We start from the raw sequence: 21930 nt of genomic DNA, 5'->3' as shown, positions 1-21930 counted from the left end.
CTTTTCCACCCCCTCACTTTAAATCTGGAGGTGTCTTCGGGTTTAAAATGAATTTCTTGTAGGCAACATATAGATGGTTTCTTTTTTTTAATTTATTCTGATACCCTGTGTCTTTTGATTGGGGCATTTAGCCCATTAACATTCAGTGTAACTATTGAGAGATATGAATTTAGTGCCATTGTATTGCCTGTAAGGTGACTGTTACTGTATATTGTCTCTGTTCCTTTCTGATCTACTATTTTTTAGGCTCTCTCTTTGCTTAGAGGACCCCTTTCAATATTTCCTGTAGAGCTGGTTTGGTGTTTGCAAATTCTTTCAGTTGTTGTTTGTCCTGGAAGCTTTTAATCTCTCCTTCTATTTTCAATGATAGTCTAGCTGGATATAGTATTCTTGGCTGCATGTTTTTCTCGTTTAGTGCTCTGAATATATCATGCCAGCTCTTTCTGGCCTGCCAGGTCTCTGTGGATAAGTCTACTGCCAATCTAATATTTTTACCATTGTATGTTACAGACTGCTTTCAGGATTTTCTCTTTGTCACTAAGACTTGTAATTTTACTATTTGGTGACGGGGTGTGGGCCTATTCTTCTTGATTTTGAGGGGGGTTCTCTGCACCTCCTGGATTTTGATGCTTGTTCCCTTTGCCATATTGGGGAAATTCTCCCCAACAATTCTCTCCAGTATACCTTCTGCTCCCCTCTCCCTTTCTTCTTCTGGAGTCCCAATTATTCTAATATTGTTTTGTCTTATGGTGTCACTTATCTCTCGAATTCTCCCCTCGTGGTCCAATAGCTGTTTGTCCCTCTTTTGCTCAGCTTCTTTATTCTCTGTCATTTGGTCTTCTATATCACTAATTCTTTCTTCTGCCTCATTTATCCTAGCAGTGAGAGCCTCCATTTTTTATTGCACCTCATTAATAGCTTTTTTTATTTCAACTTGGTTAGATTTTAGTTCTTTTATCTCTCCAGAAAGGGCTTTTATCTCCCCAGAGAGGGTTTCTGTAATATCTTCCGTGCCTTTTTCAAGCCCAGCTAGAATCTTGAGAATCGTCATTCTGAAGTCTAGATCTGACATATTACCAATGTCTGTATTGATTAGGTCCCTAGCCTTCGGTACTGCCTCTTGTTCTTTTTTTTGTGGTGAATTTCCGCCTTGTCATTTTGTCCAGTTAAGAGTATATAAAGGTGCAAGTAAAATACTAAAGGGTGGCAACAACCCCAGGAAAATATGCTTTAACTAAATCAGAAGAGATCCCAAATCGTGAGGGGGAAGAAAGGGGATAAAAAGAGGTTCAGAAAGAAAAAAAAAAAGCCAAGAAAAGAAACAATTACCAAAAGAAAATGAATAAAGAAAAAGTATTAAAAAGAAAAAAAAAAAATATATATATATATAAATGAGATAAACTAGTTAAAAAACGTTAAAAAAGAAAAGCGTAAAAGTTTTAAAAAGTTTAAGTTTTAAAAAAATTTAGCAGAAGAGAAAAAAAAATTAAATTAACTGCAAGGCTAAAAAATCATGGGGAGAAAGCCATTAGTTCCGTGCTTTGCTTTCTCCTCCTCTGGAATTCTGCTGCTCTCCTTGGTATTGAAACTGCACTCCTTGGTAGGTGAACTTGGTCCTGGCTGGATTTCTTGTTGATCTTCTGGGGGAGGGGCCTGTTGTAGTGATTCTCAAGTGTCTTTGCCCCAGGCGGAATTGCACTGCCCTTACCAGGGTCTGGGCAGAGTAATCCACTCTTGTTTGCCTTTGGGCACTTTCGTTCCCTGATCGCTTTCCATAGAGTTCCGGAGGACGGGAATGAAAATGGCGGCCTCCCGGTCTCCAGCCCGGAGAAGCCGAGAGCCCGGGGCCCCACTGCTCAGTGTGCCCTCAGAGAACCACGCCCAACTACTCCTGTCTCCCTGGCCTCCGGCCATGCTCTAAGCTCACCGGCCATGCTCCGAGCTCACCGAGCCTGCGACCAGTTCAAGGTAACCCCCAGCTGGGAGCTCACTCCTCGGTTCTGTCTCTGTAGCCAGCTTCCCCGTTCTAATACCTGTAAGCTCTGCGACACTCAGACACCCCTGATCCTTCTGTGACCCTACGGGACCTGAGGCCATGCTGACCCCGCGTGGGCTTCACCCCAGTTTAGCGTCTGGAGTGATGTCCCTCAGCGGAACGGACTTTTAAAAGTCCTGATTTTGTGCTTCGTTGCTCTGCCGCTTGCCAGGAGCCAGCCCCTCCCCCCAGGGTCTATCTTCCCATCGCTTTGGATTCACTTCTCCGCCAGTCCTACCTTTCAGAAAGTGGTTGATTTTTTTGTTTCTAGAACTGCTGTTCTTTTTCTCTTCAATCTGCCGTTGGATTTGTAGGTGTTTGCAATCTTTAGACAAGCTATCCAGCTGATCTCCTGCTAGCTGAAGTAATCTCAGCCTGCTACTTCTCTGCCATCTTGACTCCTCCCCTATTCCTGAAGTTTTTGTGTGAGTTTGAAATTATTACAAAAATAAGTAATTACCCCCAAAAAAAGATGTATTGGCTCAAAATTAATAACACTCAAGTCTCTCCCTCTATGAAACAGAGAATTCAGTTTTCTCAATAACCATGAGATTTCATCCAACTTCTGTAGAACAGTTTGAAATTGATCAGATTGTTTAATTTTCTGAATGTCACTTTTTTTATCTATATAATCCAGATGTCAAGTAGAAATGCCTGAACTTTAGGGTCTAGATAAGATTCACTCAACCCCCCCCCCCCATAATTATGTGACCTGTAGAAGTCCTAAACTCTTCTCAACATTCCTATAAATTCTGAGGGCAGAAGCTAGATCCCCTTTTCATTTCTGGATCCATTTTTCTTCTCCCAGTAAATCTTTTTAGTTAAAAAATTGTGTCTTCATCCCACACATGCAATTTTTATTATTCATTTTGCTAACAGGTGTGAAATTCAGCCTCATTATCTTGGGCTGTCAATCAGACTATCCCTACATTTGCTCTGGATGTCAGCTGTGACTTCATAGTTGTTATAGTAGTCTGTGTTTTTAAAAAAGCTTTCTATCTCATGATGGGAATAGATATTTCATCTCTGTATCAGGTTAAACAAATGACTTTTTGCTGTGTTAATTAAGAAATAAAATCATGCTAGAAAATATTCCTTTCCCTTCCTTTGCCCTAAAGTTGACATTCCAACATGTCTATTTGTAAGCTTCAGAATTCTTGTTGAGATCAGCTTACCTTGCACACAATCCAGGGAACCAGTAATGGTCTCTGGGAAGGTATCAGTAGCATGCAGGGTCCCTCCCCTGATTGGCCCAAAGAAAGACAAAACCTATGTAGGAAAGAAATTTGAGTGAGAGTAAAAAAATAGGAGGAAAAGCCTGGGTTCAAATGAACTTCACTGCACTTTTGTTTACTCACACTTGAAACAGAAATAATAACACCCACCTTACAGGACTGCTTCAATCAGAAAATGAGGTAATTTTTTTGAAGAAACTGACATAGGTGGCAAGATGAATTTACAAATGGATCTTTACTTTGAACTGTTTTCTGCTAGTAAAGCAACTTCTTTGTTTATGGTTTGAGAATGACTCCCTGTGTGTGTCAATTATCCTATCTAGCAGATCCAGAAATGTCGGCATTCATGCCGTACCTTCTGGGGGAAGATGCCTATTGAATGTCCCAAAGCGTCAGCTGGTCCATACAACATCTTCAGGGTGGGCCTCCTGGCATGCTCTGATTATGGCACATTGATTTTATTGATGACCCAATTTTTGACCTTCCTAGATTTGCCCTGGAATTTTTCAATCCTCTCTATTCTGACTGTGAGCTAGTCTCTGACTTGCTTTGGCCAAAAGAATATGGTAAAAGTGCTGGTGTGCCAGTTCTAAGCTTGGGACTCAAGAGCTTAAACATTCCCATTTAGGTTTTTTTCACTGTTGTATTTATTTTTGGAACCCTGCCTTATCCATGAGAACAAGTCTGGGCAAAGCTGTTGGAAGATGAGAGACGAGGTGGAGGAGAACTGAGGTGCCCCACTAATAGCCAGTCAGCACTCAGAAGCCAAACCAACTATATAAACTACAACTGACTACACATGCATGAAATCACCCAAGACCTGAACTCAATAAGTCTAAACTGCTGACCCAGGAAATTGTTAGCTGAATAGATGGTTGCTATTTGAAACTACCAAGATTTGTGGTTCTTTGTAATACACATCATCATGGTGCTACATGACTGAACCCTGAGTGACTGAGAAGTTTCTTCCAAGAGAACTTGGAAGTTCTTCCTAGAGAACTTTAATGAGGACCCATGGGGCTCTTCAGTCATCAGAGTGGCAGCCTTCCTCCACAGGTTTGCCTGCCTTTCCAATGCTCAGACACTGATCATGTTCTTTGAGGTTCTCTGTGGCAGCAGAGGTATCCAACAGTGGCCCTAGGGAGCCATAAGACTAAGGAAGAGTCAACCTGACAATTCAAAGACTTGTACCCCTGGGGCTAATAATACATTATATGTTAATTTAAAAAAATAATAACTTTTTGTATTTATGCAAATGTATTGCTAGTGGCATATATTTTATAATAATTAAATGTTTTTATTCTATCAAAAAAATAAAGACTAAGGAAAAGTCTTTTGCAGAAATAGGGGTGTTCTTTACCTGTTGGTCTCTAGACCCACTTTTTGTCCCTTTCTTTCCACAGTAAAACAGGAAGAAGTGAGGGAACTCAAATAGCTTAGAAGTGTGAACGTAAGTCTTCCAAAGAGGAGGAGCTTTGGTTGTGAGAAAGATGCAAGTCAGTAGGGGTGAAGGTTTACAACCTATGTATAAGGGATTGCTCAGGCCGAGGGGCATGATTGTAATACAGGACTTTGTTGTCTCCTTTTCTGCCTTTTAACTCCTCTTCTCTTCCTTTCTGTCCCCAGAAACTTATATTCCATCAGCAAATCTGAATTAAAGTATTTGGCTAGCTATGGTTTAGGGAGTTGGCCCTCCTAGAGATAGCTTCACTTTCATGAGACCATTCCCTTTCTCCCCATCCTTATTGCTGACTGCAGAGATTGCCTGTGATCCCAGGAAATCAAGAATGGTCTTAGGAAATGTCAGTGTAATGCAGAATCTAGATCTGTCTATATATGTAGGGCCCAAAATGAAACTGAGATATATATATATATATATATATATCACTTCTAATTTATTCATTCATCTGTTGATGGACATATAGGTTCTTTCCATAGTTTAGCTATTGTGGACATTGCTGCTATAAACATTCAGGTGCACTTGCCCTGATACAACATTTGTATCTTTAGGGTAAATACCCAGTAGTGCAATTGCTGGGCTGTAGGGTAGCTCTATTTTCAACTTGGGGAACCTCCATACTGTTTTCCAGAGTGGCTGCACCAGCTTGGATTTCCACCAACAGTGTAGGAGGATTCCCCTTTCTCTGCATCTTTGCCAACGTCTGTCGTTTCCTGACTGGCTAATTTTAGCCATTCGGACTGGTGTGAGGTGGTATCTCATTGTGGTTTTGATTTGTATTTCCCTGATGCCAAGTGATGTTAAGCACTTTTTCATATGTCTGTTGGTCATTTGGATGTTTATTTTGCTGAAATATCTGTTCATGACTTCTGCCCATTTCTTGATTGTATTATTTGTTCTTTGGTTGTTGAGTCTGATGAGTTCCTTATAGATTTTGGATACTGGCCCTTATCTAATATGTCATTTGCAAATATCTTCTCCCATTCTGTCGGTTGTCTTTTGGTTTTGTGGACTGTTTCCTTGGCTGTGGAAAAGCTTTTGATCTTGATGAAATCCCAATAGTTCATTTTTACCCTTGCTTCCCTTGCCTTTGGCAATGTTTCTAGGAAGATGTTGCTGTGGCTGAGGTTGAAGTGGTTGCTGCCTGTGTTCTCCTCAAGGATTTTGATGGATTCCTGTATCACATTGAGGCCTTTCATCCATTTTGAGTCTATTTTTGTGTATTGTGTAAGGAAGTGGTCCAGTTTCATTCTTCTGAATGTCGCTGTCCAGTTTTCCTAACACCACTTGTTGAAGAGCCTGTCTTTTTCCCATTGGACATTGTTTCCTGCTTTGTCAAAGATTAGTTGACCATAGAGTTGAGGGACTATTTCTGGGGTCTCTATTCTGTTCCATTGATCTATATGTCTGTTTTTGTGCCAGTACCATACTGTCTTGATGATCACAGCTTTGTAATAGAACTTGAAGTCTGTAATTTTGATGACACCAACTTTGGTTTTCTTTTTCAACATTCCTCTGGCTTTTTGGGGGTCTTTGCTGGTTCCATATAAATTTTAGGATTATTTGCTCCATTTCTTTGAAAAAAATTGAAGGTATTTTGATAGGGATTGAATTAAATATGTAGATTGCTTTAGGTAGCATAGACATATTTGTTCTTCCAATCCAGGAGCATGGAACATTTTTCCATTTCTTTGTGTCTTCCTCAATTTCTTTCATAAGTACTTTATAGTTTTCTGAGTACATATTCTTTACCTCCTTGGTTAGGTTTATTCCTAGGTATCTTATGGTTTGGGGTGCAACTGTAAATGGGATTGACTCCTTAATTTGTTTTTCTTCTGTCTTGCTGTTGGATTATAGAAATGCAACTGATTTCTGTGCATTGATTTTATATCCTGACATTTTACTGAATTCCTGTATGAGTGCTCGCAGTTTTGGGATGGAATCTTTTGGGTTTTCCATATAAAGTGTCATATCATCTGCAAAGAGTGGGAGTTTGACTTCATCATTGCTTATTCAGATGCCATTTATTTCTTTTTGTTGTCTGATTGCTGAGACTAGGACATCTAGTACTATATTGTATAGCAGTGGTGATAATGGACTGCCCTCCTGTATTCCTGACCTTAGGGGAAAAGCTTTCAGTTTTTCCCTATTGAGAATGATATTCGCTGTGGATTTTTCATAGATGGCTTCGATGATATTGAGGTATATACCTTCTATCCCTACATTGTGAAGAGTTTTGATCAAGAAAGAATGCTGTACTTTGTCAAATGATTTTTCAGCATCTATTGAGAGTATCATAAAGTTCTTGTTCTTTCTTTTATTAATGTAGTGTATCATATTGATTGATTTGCAGATGTTGAACCAATCTTGCAGCCCAGGAATAAATCCCACTTGGTCATGGTGAATATTTCTTTTAATGTACTGTTGGATCTTATTGGTTAATATTTTGGTGAGAATTTTTTGCATCCATATTCATCAAGGATATTGGTCTGTAATTCTCCTTTTTGATGGGGTCTTTGTCTGGTTTTGAGATAAAGGTAATACTGGCCTCATAAAAGGAGTTTGGAAGTTTTCCTTCCATTTCTATTTTTTGGAACAGTTTCAGGAGAATAGGTATTAATTCTTCTTTAAATGTTTGGTAGAATTCCCCTGGGAAGCCATCTGGCTCTGGGCTCTTGTTTTCTGGAAGATTTTTGATAACTGCTTCAATCTCCTTACTGGTTATGGGTCTGTTCAGGTTTTCTATTTCTTCCCAGTTCTGTTTTGGTAGTTTATATGTCTCTAGGAATGCATCCATTTCTTCCAGATTGTCAAATTTGCTGGTGTATAGTTGCTCATAATACATTCTTGTAATTGTTTGTATTCCTTTGGTGTTGATTGTGATCTCTCTTTTTTCACTCATGATTTTATTAATTTGGGTCATTTCTCTTTTCTTTTTGATAAGTCTGGCCAGGAGTTTACCAATCTTATTAATTCTTTCAAAGAACCATTTCCTAGTTTCATTCATTTGTTCTACTGTTCTTTGGGTTTCTATTTCATTGATTTCTGCTCTAATCGTTATTATTTCTCTTCTCCTGCTGGTTTTAGGATTTCTTTGCTGTTCTTTCTCGACCTGCTTTAGGTGTAGGGTTAGGTTGTGTACTTGAGACCTTTCTTGTTTTTTGAGAAAGGCTTGTATCACTATATACTTTCCTCTCAGGACTGGCTTTGCTGTGTCCCAAAGATTTTGAACAGTTGTGTTTTTCATTTTCATTTGTTTCCATGAATTTTTTAAAATTCTTCTTTAATTTCCCAGTTAATCCATTCATTCTTTAGTAGGATGCCCTTTAGCCTCCATGCATTTGAGTTCTTTCCAACTTTCCTCCTGTGGTTGAGTTCCACTTTCAAAGCATTGTGGTCTGAAAATATGCAGGGAATGATCACAATTCTTTGATACTGGTTGAGACCTGATTTGTGACCCAGGAAGTTATCTGTTCTAGAGAATATTCCATGTACACTAGAGAAGAATGTGTATTCTGTTGCTTTGGGATAGAATGTTCTGAATATATTGTTGATGTCCATCTTATCCAGTGCGCCATTTAAAGCCTTTATTTCCTTGTTGATCTTTTGCTTAGAATATCTGTCCATTTCAGTGAGGGGGGTGTTAAAGTCCCCTCCTATTATTGTATTATTATTTATGTGTTTCTTTGATTTTGTTATTAATTGGCTTATATAATTGGCTGCTCCCATGGTAGGAGCATAGATATTTAAAATTGTTAAATCTTCTTGTTGGACAGACCCTTTATGTATTGTATAGTGTCCTTCCTCATCTCTTATCATAGTCTTTGGCTTAAAATCTAATTTATCTGATATAAGATTGGCCACCCCAGCTTTCTTTTGATGTCCATTAGAATGGTAAATTGTTTTCCACCCCCTCACTTTAAATTTGGAGGTGTCTTTGGGTCTATAATGAGTTTCTTGCAGATAGCATATCAATGGGTCTTGATTTTTTATCCTTCTGATATTCTGTGTCTTTTGATTAGGGCATTTAGCCCATTTACATTCAGGGTAACTATTGAAAGATATGAATTTAGTGCCATTGTATTGCCTGTAAGGTGGCTGTTAATGTGTTACTATATATTGTCTCTGTTCCTTTCTGATCTGTTACTTTTAGGCTCTCTTTTTCCCTAGAGAACCCTTTTCAATATTTATTGTAGGGCTGGTTTGGTGTTTGCAAATTCTTTTCATTTTTGTTTGCCCTGGAAGCTTTTTAATCTCTCCTTCTATTTTCAATGACAACCTACTAGCAGGATATGTAATCTTCGCTGCATCTTTATCTCATTTAGCATTTTGAATATATTATGCCAGTCTTTTTTGGCCTGCCAGGTCTCTGTGGATAAGTCTGCTGCCAATCTAATATTTCTACCATTGTGTGTTAGAGACCTCTTGTCCCAAGCTGCTTTGAGGATTTTCTCTTTGTCACTGAGACTTGTGAGTTTTACTATTAGATGTCAGGATGTGGACCTATTTTTATTGATTTTAAGGGGTGTTCTTTGTGCCTTCTGGATTTTGAAGCTTGTTCCCTTTGCCAAATTAGGGAAATTCTCTGCTATAATTTGCTTCAATATACCTCCCCCACCCCTTTCTTCTTCTTCTGGGATCCCGATTATTCTAATATTGTTTCATCTTATGGTATCACTTATCTCTTGAATTATTCCCTTGTGGTCCAGTAGTTGTTTATCTCTCTTTTTCTTAGCTTCTCTATTTTCCATCAATTGGTCTATATCACTAATTCTCTCTTCTGCCTCATTTATCCTGGAAGTAAGAGCCTCCACTTTTGATTGCACCTCATTAATAGCTTTTAAATTTCAACTTGGTTAAATCTTAGTTCGTTTATTTCTCCAGAAAGGGATTTTATTTCTCCAGAAAGGGATTCTCTAGTGTCTTCCATACTCTTTTCAAGCCCAGTTAGCACCTTGATAATCATCATTCTGAACTCTAGTTCTAACATCTTAGTAATGCCTGTATTGATTAGGTCCCTAGCTGTCAGTACTGCCTCTTTTTATTTTTACCGAGGTGAGATTTTCTGCCCTGTCATTTTATCCAGTTCAGAATAGATGAATGAGAGAACAGAATGCTAAAAGGGTAGCAATGGCCTCAGAAAAATATACACTAACCAAATCGGAAGAGACACAAAACCAGGGGGAGAAGAAAAGAGGAAAAAAAATTTTATATATACACACACACACACACACACACACATACATACATACAGATATATAATATATATATATTAGACTATTAGACTAGTGACTAGAACAGAGCCTCACACTTGATTTTGGGTGTATTTTGCTGTTAGAAGAAACTGCCTCCCAAAATTTTAAAGAAAGAAAAACATATATATATATATACACACACACATATATATATACACACATATATATGTAAACATGGGTAAACATGATGAAGGGATGGAATATGAATGTAAAGATGAAAATTTAAAAAGATTCTAAAAAAGGAGTTGATTAGATAAGAAGTTTTGTTGAAAAACAGAAAAAATAAGAGTAAAGAATGTGAGTAGACTGGAGACTAGAACAAAACTATGCACTAGATTTAGGGTATATTTTGATCTGTTAGAGGTAACTGTATCCCAGATTTTAAACAAAGAAAAAGCTGTATGTACACAAAAAATAAGGTTAAATACAATGAAGGGATAGAATATGACTGTAATAATGAAAATTTTAAAAGACTTTTAAAAAAGGCATTGATAAGATAAAATAGTTAAAATATAAAAGAGGAAAAATTTTAAAATAGAATAAGAAAAAAATAAATTAAAAAAATTTAATTTTGAGAGACTAAAGAATCATGGGGGAAAAGCCATGAATTCTATGTGCTGTATTCCCCTTGCTCTGGAGTTCAACAGTTCTCATTGATCAGTGATATTGGTCTTGGCTAGATGTTCTTGCTGATCTTCTGAGGGAAGGACCTGTTGCAGTGATTTTCAAATGTGTTTTTCCAAGGCAGAAATGCATTACCCTTGCCAGGGGGCAGGCTAAGAAATCAGCTCGCATTTGCTTTTGGGAGCTTTTGTACAAGCACTTTCTGTACAGCCTTGGAGGATGGGAATGAAGGTGGCAGCCCCCGAGTCTGGCCCATAGTAGCTGAGAGCTCAGAGCCCCACTCCTCAGTGTGCCTTCAGAGAAAAGCAGTCAATCCCTCCCATCTACCTGGTCTCTGGCCACACTCCAAGCTCACCTAGCCTGTGACTGAGCACACGATTTCTCTCTGGCACATGGCCCCACTTGGAGTCTCCAATCCCAGCAGATTCCTGCCACACTCTCCCATGCTGCTCTTTCTGGAGAAGGAAGGAGGGGGTCTCTCCAGATCTGCCACTTGTGGGGTCTCTGCTCAAAGTGCAGTGGTACAACTGTGCCTTAAATCATAGTTTAAGATAATCCCAAGCTGAGAGCCTACTTCTCAGCTCTGTCTCTGCAGCCAGCTTCCCCACTCCGATACCTGGGAGCTCTGCCACTTTCAGACACCCCTGGTCCTTCTGTGACCCTGGGACCTGAGACCATTCTGTCCCTGTGAGGGCTCTGCCCCTGATTAGCTCTGGAATGATGTTCCTCAGTGGAGCAGACTTCTAAAAGTTCTAATTTTGTGCTCTGCTGCTCCACCACTTGCTGGGAGCTGGCCCTTCCCCTGCAGTCTATCTTCTTGTCACTTTGGATTCACTTCTCTGTATGTTCTACCTTCCCAAAAGTGGTTGCTTTTCTGTTCCTAGAATTGCTGCTCTTCTTCTCTTTGATCTCCTATTTGAGTTTGTAGGTGTTCAGAATAGTTAGATAAATATCTAGCTGAACTCCTGGGACCTGATGATATCAGGCCTCCTACTCCTCTGCTGTCATGCTCCTTCCCCCAAACCAGAGAGTTTTAACTGTTTGGAGGGTCTGGACCCATTTAAGAATCTCTAAAAAGCTGTGGGGTCTGTCGGGGACAAGCAAATGCATAGAAGCACAAAATCTGGGTTTGAGGCCATGCTTACTGGAGCATCCATGGATTTTGTAAATGAATCAAACTCTGGTCCAAATGAAAGCGGGCAGTGGGCTCTGGGAGGATTTTATATGCATTTTGTTTGCTTCATAATTGGCTGCCAGCTCCCTGACATTCCCTCCTATTGAGGAATGGGAATGTATGGGCTCAGGGAAAAGCTTTAGCTTGAAGCCATGGCTATCAGGGGGGGGAAGGAAGCAAGAGGGAAGGAAGAAAGGCAATAGGAAGTGTTTCTGGGACCCATAAAATTTTGCAGCATAATGAGAATTTCTAAAAACTCTGCAAGTCTGAGCTAGCAACATTATTATACTGTCACCCAGCCTGAACCTTCAAGCTGACAATTTGCTGTAAATTCTTCTTTCACTTGTTTTTCTCCTTCCTTCTGGAGCCAAGCATATTTTGTCTTAAGAAAAAAAGGTGATGGCATAAAAGAAGGGTATGTGTGTGTGTTTGTGAAGAAAAGTGAAGAAAACATTTGAAAATATACTAAGTGCTAATGTATATGAGAGGTTTCTTACTGGAACACTCAGGTAAGTGTTTGAGGACCTAAGACTATTTCTAATATGCCTTTTCTATCTATAAGATTAGCATTCTACTTGAAAAACTAGGGAACACATGAGCATTGTATCATCGAGGTCTCTAGGCAGTAACCTTATACTACTGTATAGTTATACAGCATCTGTCTTTCTCTGCTTGTGGTGGCCTCCTGCTTGCGCACTGATCTCCTCAGACAGCCCTTTTCAGATGCTCAAAGGACAGCAGATTTGGGCTCTACAACCCAAAGAGGCAAAATAACACCAAAAAATAACAAATGTCTGCAAACTAATTTTCTGTTAGGTCTGGGACCAGTCACTTTGTCTATTTATTGCCACTTTCCAATTTCCACTCCATGAGACCAGTTAGCTCCATCTCTGTCCTACCCGAGACGCTGCTCCTAATCAGAGAATCCCAGGTCTTGGGTCCCAAAAACATAACAGAGAGGAGGTCACTCACCAGCTTGGCTGTCCTTCAGTCACACTTTTCTTCATTAGGAATTCCAGCCTACAAACTCTCGGATTCATATCCATAGTTGCCCCAGTATCTGGGGCATAGACCAATGCTGCAGTGGAAACAGCATGATGGGAAGTGTGCTGATTTCTAGTCAGGAGACCTGGGATTTCTACCAGGAGTTCCTTCTCAACTGGGAGAGCCCTGCCCCTTCCTGAGCCAGAACCTTTTCTCATTTAATAAAGTGAAGTGGTTAGTCAGAGACAAGGTGCAAACCAATTGCCTCCAGGGAACATAACCATTGACCTCTGTATGTGACAATAGGATGTGATGGGGCCTCTGGCTTGAATGTCCTCTTAAGGACATTCAAATTTAATTTTTTAAAATCTTTTTACATCTTTTAAATTTCAGTTTGAAGATAACTTTAGACTTTTTTTTCCCCCCAAAATGGCGCATGCACACCGAGGTTCATAGTGGCATGGTTCACAATGGCCAAAAGGTGGAAGCAACCCAGGTATTCATCAACACACAATATACATTCAAGGCATATTTAACCTTGAAGAGGGAGTGAATTCTGACACATGCCACATATGGGTGAACCTTGAAGATACTGGGCTGAGTGATATAAGCCAGTCACAAAAAGTAAGATACTGCCTGATTCCAGCCTTTCCCAAGTTATGGTTATATAACCATAGCACAAATATCAAAGCCAGGAAAATAACTGATATAATATTACAAATCAATCTATAGAATTGGTTCAAAAATTTCCCATTAATATCTTTTCTACTGATCTGGGATCCAATCAAGGATATGCAGTCACAAAGGTGATGTTATCTTCTTCTTGCTGCATCATATCATGAAGCACAGGATTTTGGTACATTTCTTCTCCAGTGAGGCTGACTTGACCAGTTCTTTAAAACAGTATCTCTCAGGTTTCTCTATTATAAAGGTATTATTTTTCTTTATTTATCATCTTATTTCACCCACTAAGTTTAGTATCATTGCTGATGCTTGCCAGTCACAATTATTACCATGGTGTTTCCTAAAGGGTGGTATCCAATTTCTACCATTACTTCCATATTATTAATTTAAATTTCACTCGAAGAAAGAGTTTTCCTTTTGCCTCCACTAATTTCTGAAAATCAGTAAAACAAAGCCCGAATAATGTCCCTCCAATGATCATTGGTGCTTGATAACATCAAAGTACTTTCTAGTGCTAAAATGTTCAGATTCATCATGTCCCCCACAACAGGAAATAAAACTCCCAAGTTTATACCACCTGACAGTGATCAGAGGAACAAGTCTTTGGAAAGCAAAAGGTCAGCACACTTATATTTTCTTTCCATTTCCATCTTCTATCCACCCTCACTTTTAAAATCAAATCCTGACATACCCTGAATATATCAGTGGGGTTAAGCAGAAAAAAACATTCAAGAAACACTGAGCCTGGAAAATGCACATGAAATATTTAGTTTAATTTGCCCTGGAGAATGTGATTTTTAATGAACAGGAACTAAATCATAAAAGCTGCAGTGTTCTAAAAGATTTTCATTCACACACCAGACTCCTAGACAAGTTTGCTGTACCTTTGAAGTTCATCCAGTATTTGCTGCTCTGGTCCCAAGGCCCCCTCTCCACTGTGCCAAGAAGGTCATTTGCAGGATTTTTATAGAGCTCTTTCAGGCTGGTATCACCAATTAACAGACAGAACCATTAGTGTAGAATTTCAAGTTTTCAAAGTCCTAAAAGCTGGGAAACAAAACTCTTTTTTAAGCCAGCTATTTGTTTCTTGTTATCTGTTGCTGAGTAACAAACCAACCTAAAACATAGTAGTATAAAACAACAGTGATTTTATTATGTTCATGGAATTGGGACCAGAAATTCAGGCAGGGCACATGGGAATTCAGGTGGGAAGGCTTAGTAGCTGAAGGATGATTAGCATGGCTGGAGTCTGGGATCATCCAAAGATTCCTCATTTATATATTTAAATATTTTTTACTTATTTATTTGACAGACAGAGATCACAAGTAGGCAGAGAGGAAGGGAAGCAGGCTCACCACTGAATAGAGAGCCCAAGGTGGGGCTCAACCCCAGGATCCTAGAATCATGACCTCAGCCAAAGTCAGAGACTTTAACCCACTGAGTCATCCAGGTGCCCCCCATTTATATATTTAGCACCCAAAATGGGATGACTTCAAGACTTGGCCCAACCAAGTTTGTCAACCAAAGCACTCCACAAGTCTCCCAAAGTTGCTTGGGCTTCCTCATAGCATGGCAGCCTGGGAGTAGTTGAACTTCTTAAATGGCAGATCAGGACTTTAGGAGAAAGTGTTCTGATGAACAAGGCAGAAATCGCATGGCCTTTTATGACCTAACCTCAAAAGTCACATCATTTTCACCATACCCTTGTGATCAAACCAGTCACATTCCTCAGATTCAAGAGTTGGGATCATGTATTCCATCTCTTGATGGGAAGACTGTCAAAGAACTGGTACCTATGTTTTAAAAATAGCCACACTCTTCAAAATTGAAACATTAGGAAAATACATACTTAAATAAAAATGAAAATATTTGCTTTGTTTGAATAACTTCCCTTCCTCCACAAATTTCATGCCACATTCCCCAGATATCCCTCTGACTGAAATAATCTCTCCTTAGGGTTCTAATGGCTCCTTGCCCATAACTGTGTTGGAGCACACTATACTCTAAAAATATTTGCTAACACTTACTGAGTGCTCACTATGTTCCAGGCATTATTCTAAGAACTTTCCATGCATTATCTCACTTAATTCTCAGACAAAATGAGGAGACACTCTTATTTTATAAGTGAATAAATAGAGACCCAAAAGCATTAAATAACTTGCTAGAGGGCCATGTTAAGTAGACTACCCAGTGTTTAAACCAAGGCACCCCAGAACTCATGCTTTTCTATCACAGAGTATCATTTATATGCTACTGTGTGTATATAGAACTTCCCTGGTGGATTGAGAGCTATTTTCATGCCATATTTACCCTTGGTTATCCAGCACAAAACACAGCACCTCATTTATGACAAGCAATACCAAGAGGCATAAAAGACATGAACAGGGAATTCAAAGAGAAGGATTTAAAGTATTTAATGGACATAGGAAAAGATGTTTAAGCTTTAAAAACAATTAGAGAAATCCAAATAAGATGGCATATTTTGTTTGTTAAATAGGCATTAATTAAAATGTCCAATGTTGAAAGTAATGGACAATGGATATTTTTATTATTACTTTTTAGTTGTTCTTATACAACTTCATAGGAAACCTTTTGGAGGAATATTTAGGGGCATCTAGGTGGCTCATTCGATTAAGTGTCTTCCTTTGTCTCAGGTCATGATCTCAGGGTCCTGGGATCAAGCCTGGCATTGGGCTCCCTGCCCAGTAGGGAGTCCACTTCTCCCTCTGCTTCTCCCCCTGCTCATGCTCACATGCACGTGCATGCTCTCTCTCTCTCTCAAATAAATTTTAAAAAGTCTTTTAAAAAATGCTAATGTTCATAATCTCTACTTAAATGATTGAATTCCTGGGATGTATTCTTCAAGAAAACTCTTGTCTATGCACACAGTGACATTTACAAGGCTGTTCATCACAGGATTTTATAAAATAACACCTTTATTGAGACATAATTCACAAATCATAAAATTTGCCCTTTCAGGTGTTTGCAATCTTTAGATAAGCTATCTAGCTGATCTCCGGCTAGCTGAAGTAGTCAAATTTGCCCTTTCAAAATGTACAATTCGGGGCGCCTGGGTGGCTCAGTGGGCTAAAGCCTCTGCCTTCGGCTCAGGTCATGATCCCAGGGTCCCTGGATCGAGCCCCGCATTGGACTGTCCGCTCCGCGGATAGCCTGCTCCCTCCTCTCTCTCTTTTTACCTGCCGCTCTGCCTACTTGTGATCTCTGTCTGTCAAATAAATAAATAAAATCTATTTTAAAAATGTACAATTCAGTGATTTTTAATATATACAAAAAGTTGTAAAATCTTACCATGATCTACTTTTTGATCATCCTACAAAGGAACCTTGTACCATTATCAATCACTCTGTGTTGCTGTCTCCTCTTAGCCCCTGATGTAAACACTAATTTATTTTGTATTTCTCTGTGTTTATCTGTTCTGAACATTTCATATAAAGGAAGTTATACAATATGTGACATTTTTTTTTTTAAATCTGGTTTCTTTTCTTTAGCCTGTAGTTTTAAATTTTCCTCTGTGTTGTAGCATATAATAATGTTTCATTTATGTTTGTTCTCAGATAACATCTACATACCACATTTTGTTCATCCTTTCATCATTTGGCTAAAATTTAGGTTGTTTCTAGTTTTTACCTATTGTTAATACTGCTATGAAGAAAATTTGTGTGCATATCTTTGTGTAGGCATATGCTTTCATTTCTCTTGGATATGTACCTATGATTAGAATAGCTGGATCATTTCTTTAACATTTTAACATTTTGAGTAACTGCCGAAGTGTTTTCCAAAGTGGCTGTGCCATTTCATTTTATGGGTTGCTGGTTTTTTTCATTTTCTTGATGATTTTTCTGGTTGTGAAAGCACAAACATTCTTAATTTTAATGAAGTCTGATTTTGGAGGGTTTTTTGCCCTTTGTACTTTTGGTGTCACATCTAAGAAGTCATTGCGTAACCTAAAGTCATGAATATTTACTTCTAAGTTTTATTCTTAGATTGGTAGAGCACCACCTCTTACATTTAGGGCTATAAATAATTTTGAGTTAAAATTTTTATGTAGTGTAATGAGAGGGATCCAAATTCATTCTTTTTGTGTAGATATTCAGTTTCCAAGGATGACTTGTTGAAAAGACTACTTTTTCCCATTGAATTTGCATTGTGCCAACGTTATAATCAATTAACCAGAAGTTACTATAAATTATTTCTGGATTCTCAATTTTATACCATTGAACTTTCTGACTCTCCTAATGCCAATACTCGACTGTTTTGATTACTGTAGCTTTATATTAAGTTTTGAAATGGGAAAGTGTGCGTCTTCCAACTTTGTTTTTTTCAGAGATCACTTTGGCTATTTGGGGTCCTGTGCATTTCCATATGAATTTTAGGATCAGCATATATGGAGAGTATTACCATCTTAAAAATCCATGAACATGGGATATCTTTCCATTTTTTTATATCTTCTTTAATTTCTTTCAGTTATGTTTTGTACTTTTCACTGTACAGGTTTTGTACTTCTTTTGCTAAATTTATTCCTGAATATTTTACTTATTTCATGTTATTGTAATGAAATTGTTTTCTTAATTCTATTCTTGGATTGGTCATTCCTAGCATATAGAAATATATTTGATTTTTAGATCTTAATTTTATATATTACAACCACATGGAGCTCATTTATTAATTTGAATAGTTTCTTTGTGGATTTCTCAAGAATTTTTATGTACAAGATTAGGTCTTCTGCAAATAAAGATGATTTTTTCTTTCTTTTCAATATAGATGCCTTTATTTGTTTCTTGCCTTATTGTCCTGGCTGGAACTATCAGTACACTACTGAATATAAGTGGCAAGAGCAGACAAGCTTGTCTTGATCTGATCTTAAGGGGAAAGTATTCAGTCTTTCAATGTTAAATATGATGTCATTTATTTTCATAGATACATTTATCAGATTGAGGAAATTCCCTTTCATTCTGTTTTTTGAATGTTCTAACATAAACGAGTATTGGATTTATCTAATGATCACTTCAGTAACACTTTTTTAAAAATACTTAATTTTAAAATATATAGTTTTTTTAAAAAGTATTTATTGAGACGATCATGTGGTTTTTGTCCATTATTCTATTGATATCGTTATTATATTAAATGATTTTCAGCTATTAAAACAACTTTGCATTCCTAAGATAAATCCCACTTGGTCATGGTATATAATCCTTTACATATGTTGCTGGATTCCCTTTGCTAGTGTTTTCATGAGGATTAATGGACTGATAGTTATGAAGGATAATGACCTTCAGTTTTCTTTTCTTGGGATACCTTTGTCTGTGATACCTTTCTCATATGAGGGTAATATTGGCCTTGATGAATGAGTTGGGAAGTGTTCCTTCAACTTCCATTTTTTTGGAAGAGTTTCTGAAGGATTGATATAAGTTCTTAAACATTTCCTTCTAAGTACTGCTTTAACTGCACCCCAAAAGTTTTTAAATTCTGTGTTTTTGTTTTCATGCTTCTCAAAGTATTTTGGAATTGTCAATGTGGTTTCTTCTTTGACCCATTGATTATTTAGGAGTAGGTTGTTATCCAAATTTCTAAATTTTTCATCTCTTATTGATTTTTAATGTAATTAGAAATTGTGATCAGATAACATATTTTGTGTTATTTTACTCCTTTTAAATTTGTTTAAGATTGATTTTTGGCCTAACATATGATCTATCTCAGAGAAATTTCCATGTGTACTTGAGAAGATTATGACTTCTGCTATAGTTGAGTAGAATATTCCATAAATGTCTCTTAGGTTTAGCAGGTTTTTGGTTTTGTTCAAGGTTTCAATTTACTTTTTGGTCTGCATATTTTTTCTACCTATTATTGAAAATGGGCTGTTGAAGTCTCTAGCTGTTACTGATGCATTGTCTATTTTTCCCCTCAATTTGTCAGTTTTTGTTTTGTGAATTTGGGGACTTTGTTTTTACATGCATATATATTTATAATTATCTGTCTTTTTTATATATTAACTCTTCTATCACCATAAAATTTTATTTCTTGTCTACAGTTACAGTTTTTGCTAAAATCAACTGTATCTACTATTTGCATAGCCAGCCCTCTTCTCTTTTGGTTACTGTTTATACAGTATATGTTTTCACATCTCTTGACTTTAATCAATTTATGTATTTGAATCTAAAGTGTGTCTCTCGTAGATGCATATAGTTGAATAATGGGGTTGGAGTTTTTTTCATTCATTCTGTAAATCTCTGCCTTTTGATTGGAATTTTCAATCCATTTACACTTAATGTACTACTTAAAAGATATTTACACTTGCCATTTTACTATGTGCTTTCTAAATGTCTTAAAAACTTTTTTCTTCTTTTCTTTCGTAATAGCCTTTCTGAATTAAATTCTTTTAGTGTACATTTTAATTACCTAGTTGCTTAGTTTACTATATGTTTTGTAGTTATTTTCTTGGTGGATTACCTGGAAATTATAATAAATAATTTAAACCAACTTAATTTCAAAAGTATACAAAATCTTAGCTCCAATATAGCTATCATTCTTTTCCCATCTTTTGTGCTATTATTGTTGTACTGATATGTCTTTATACATTACAAGACCCCAAACATAGTTTTACCATAGGATATAGATTTATATGGTTGCACTGTGCCCAATATGATGAAAGACATCAAAGAGTCACAGAGAAAGTCTAAGATACAAGACTGTGAAGCCAGGAGTAGGTCACAACACAATTCTGGAGCAACCAGACATGGAGTGGAAACACTAGTTCAAGAGAAGAGAGTGGAGAAATTGGTGTGGGTGAATGTAAAGGGAAGGCTCCATGGAGAAAGAAATTTTTTTAAAAGGGTGGAAATTAAATAGAGGAAATACTGGAGGATATTTGGGGAGGAGAAGTGAATGGGCAGCATATAAGAAAAAGTAGAGAAAATAGAATTACAGTGATAGGGAAATAGATGTCCAAGTCTAATAGGAACTTGCCAGGTTTCTCACATCCATCCCATTCCAGGGAGTCCTTGCATGCAAGCTCAGCTTTAGTTTTGCTATCCTGCGACCACCCCCAGAAGCTAATTATGTCTTATGTCTGATTGACTCTCCACAGCTTCCCTTCACTGAAGGCCTGTACCACTTTTATCACAATGGCCTTGCAAAGGCCAAGAGAAGACGCAGCCTACATCACAAGCAGCAGCTGGAGAGAGACCCCAGGGTGAGTTTCTCTGGATACCTGCCTTTCATTTCTGCCACAACTGAGCCCACTGGCAGGATGTATACAAGGGCGGGCTGGGAATTTTGAAGTAAAGACACTCAGTGTATGTGATAAGCAAAATGGATCCTTAGCAGAGTGACACTGGAGACTCTCCACTCCTCTACCTTGTGCATAATAAGTAAGTCTTTTATAGGCTATGGGGCAGGGAAGGAATAAACAGAGATACCATCCCTTTACTCACTATCTTCTCCTACATTATTGTGTTTACACTTCTGGTTGCCTCAGAACCTGTTTTGGCAAATGATGGATGGGGAGAAGCCAAACTGTTTAATTATTCTTTTTATGGAAGGTTTCTACTGGTGAGTCTATGCTCTGAGGAGGTTGCTGTGCCCCATTTGGGGCATGGAGAAAAGACTGGGCCAACAAGTGATTAGCTCACCATAGGCAGCAGGCTTCTCAATATCCATGTGTGTTTGCATCCACAAGACCACCTCAGCCCTTCTCTCCTATATTTTCTCACACTCATCTAATTTATCTTCATGCCTTGATGGTGCTCATAACCCCCATTTTTAACTTACAGTCTTTACTTTGCTCTTAGAATCCAGATGTCATTTCATACTCACCCTGGAAGCTTAAATTCTCTTCTCCTCAATCAAACTTATTACGTTACCCGCAAAGCAGTTCCTTTTCTATAATAGGAATTTGGCCATCCCCAAATCCTCCTTCATCAAATCTCTTCTGCCATTCCCCCTATACTTACAGACTCATTCAATTGAGTAAAATAATTTCTATCATGCAGTTTACTAAAAGGGAAATTAATAATCCAGTCCAATTGCTCTCTGTACATTGACAGCTGCATAACTCTTCTCCAGAACTCTTGGGGGAAAGTGGGTATAAAATGGGTCAGACATTTGAGTTAGGGATTTACACATGAGACTCTTTTTGAATTGATGGAATCTGGAAACTCATTCTTGTGGGCTTTTCATGTGAACATTTGACTAGATTTAATTTGGGCTTTAATTAGGAATACAGATGAAACAGACTCTCCAGCAGACCACCAACTGATAGGCCACAGGCAATTTTCCTTTAACTCCTCAACCCAGGGGATCCCCCACTCCCTGGAGTGGAAATTCTGCTCTGAGAAGCCACTTTATCTACTTTCACAGTAAGATCCAAGCTGCCTGCTGTCAGCCCATGATAGGCATTCTTAAAGGTTCTGCTGAAGAAGCTGGCACCATTATCTAAGGAAAAAGCTCTCTTTTCTGTGTCA

At 38.1% G+C, this 21930-nt stretch overlaps 1 protein-coding gene across 1 annotated transcript in view; it reads left to right on the top strand.

The window, feature by feature from the left end:
- The window catches only part of PCSK2 (proprotein convertase subtilisin/kexin type 2), a 266931-nt gene that overhangs the window by 25606 nt on the left and 219395 nt on the right, over positions 1-21930 (top strand). The window contains exon 2 of the mRNA XM_059406505.1: positions 20556-20660. Within this exon, the coding sequence (XP_059262488.1) occupies positions 20556-20660 (105 nt within the window). The remainder of the gene's footprint in view (positions 1-20555; positions 20661-21930) is intronic.

The sequence above is a fragment of the Mustela nigripes genome, chromosome 7 (assembly GCF_022355385.1).
Source record: "Mustela nigripes isolate SB6536 chromosome 7, MUSNIG.SB6536, whole genome shotgun sequence".
NCBI classification, from domain to species: Eukaryota; Metazoa; Chordata; class Mammalia; order Carnivora; family Mustelidae; genus Mustela; species Mustela nigripes.
The sequence above is the reverse complement of the archived record's forward strand: the minus strand, read 5'-3'. Positions and strand labels throughout refer to the sequence as shown.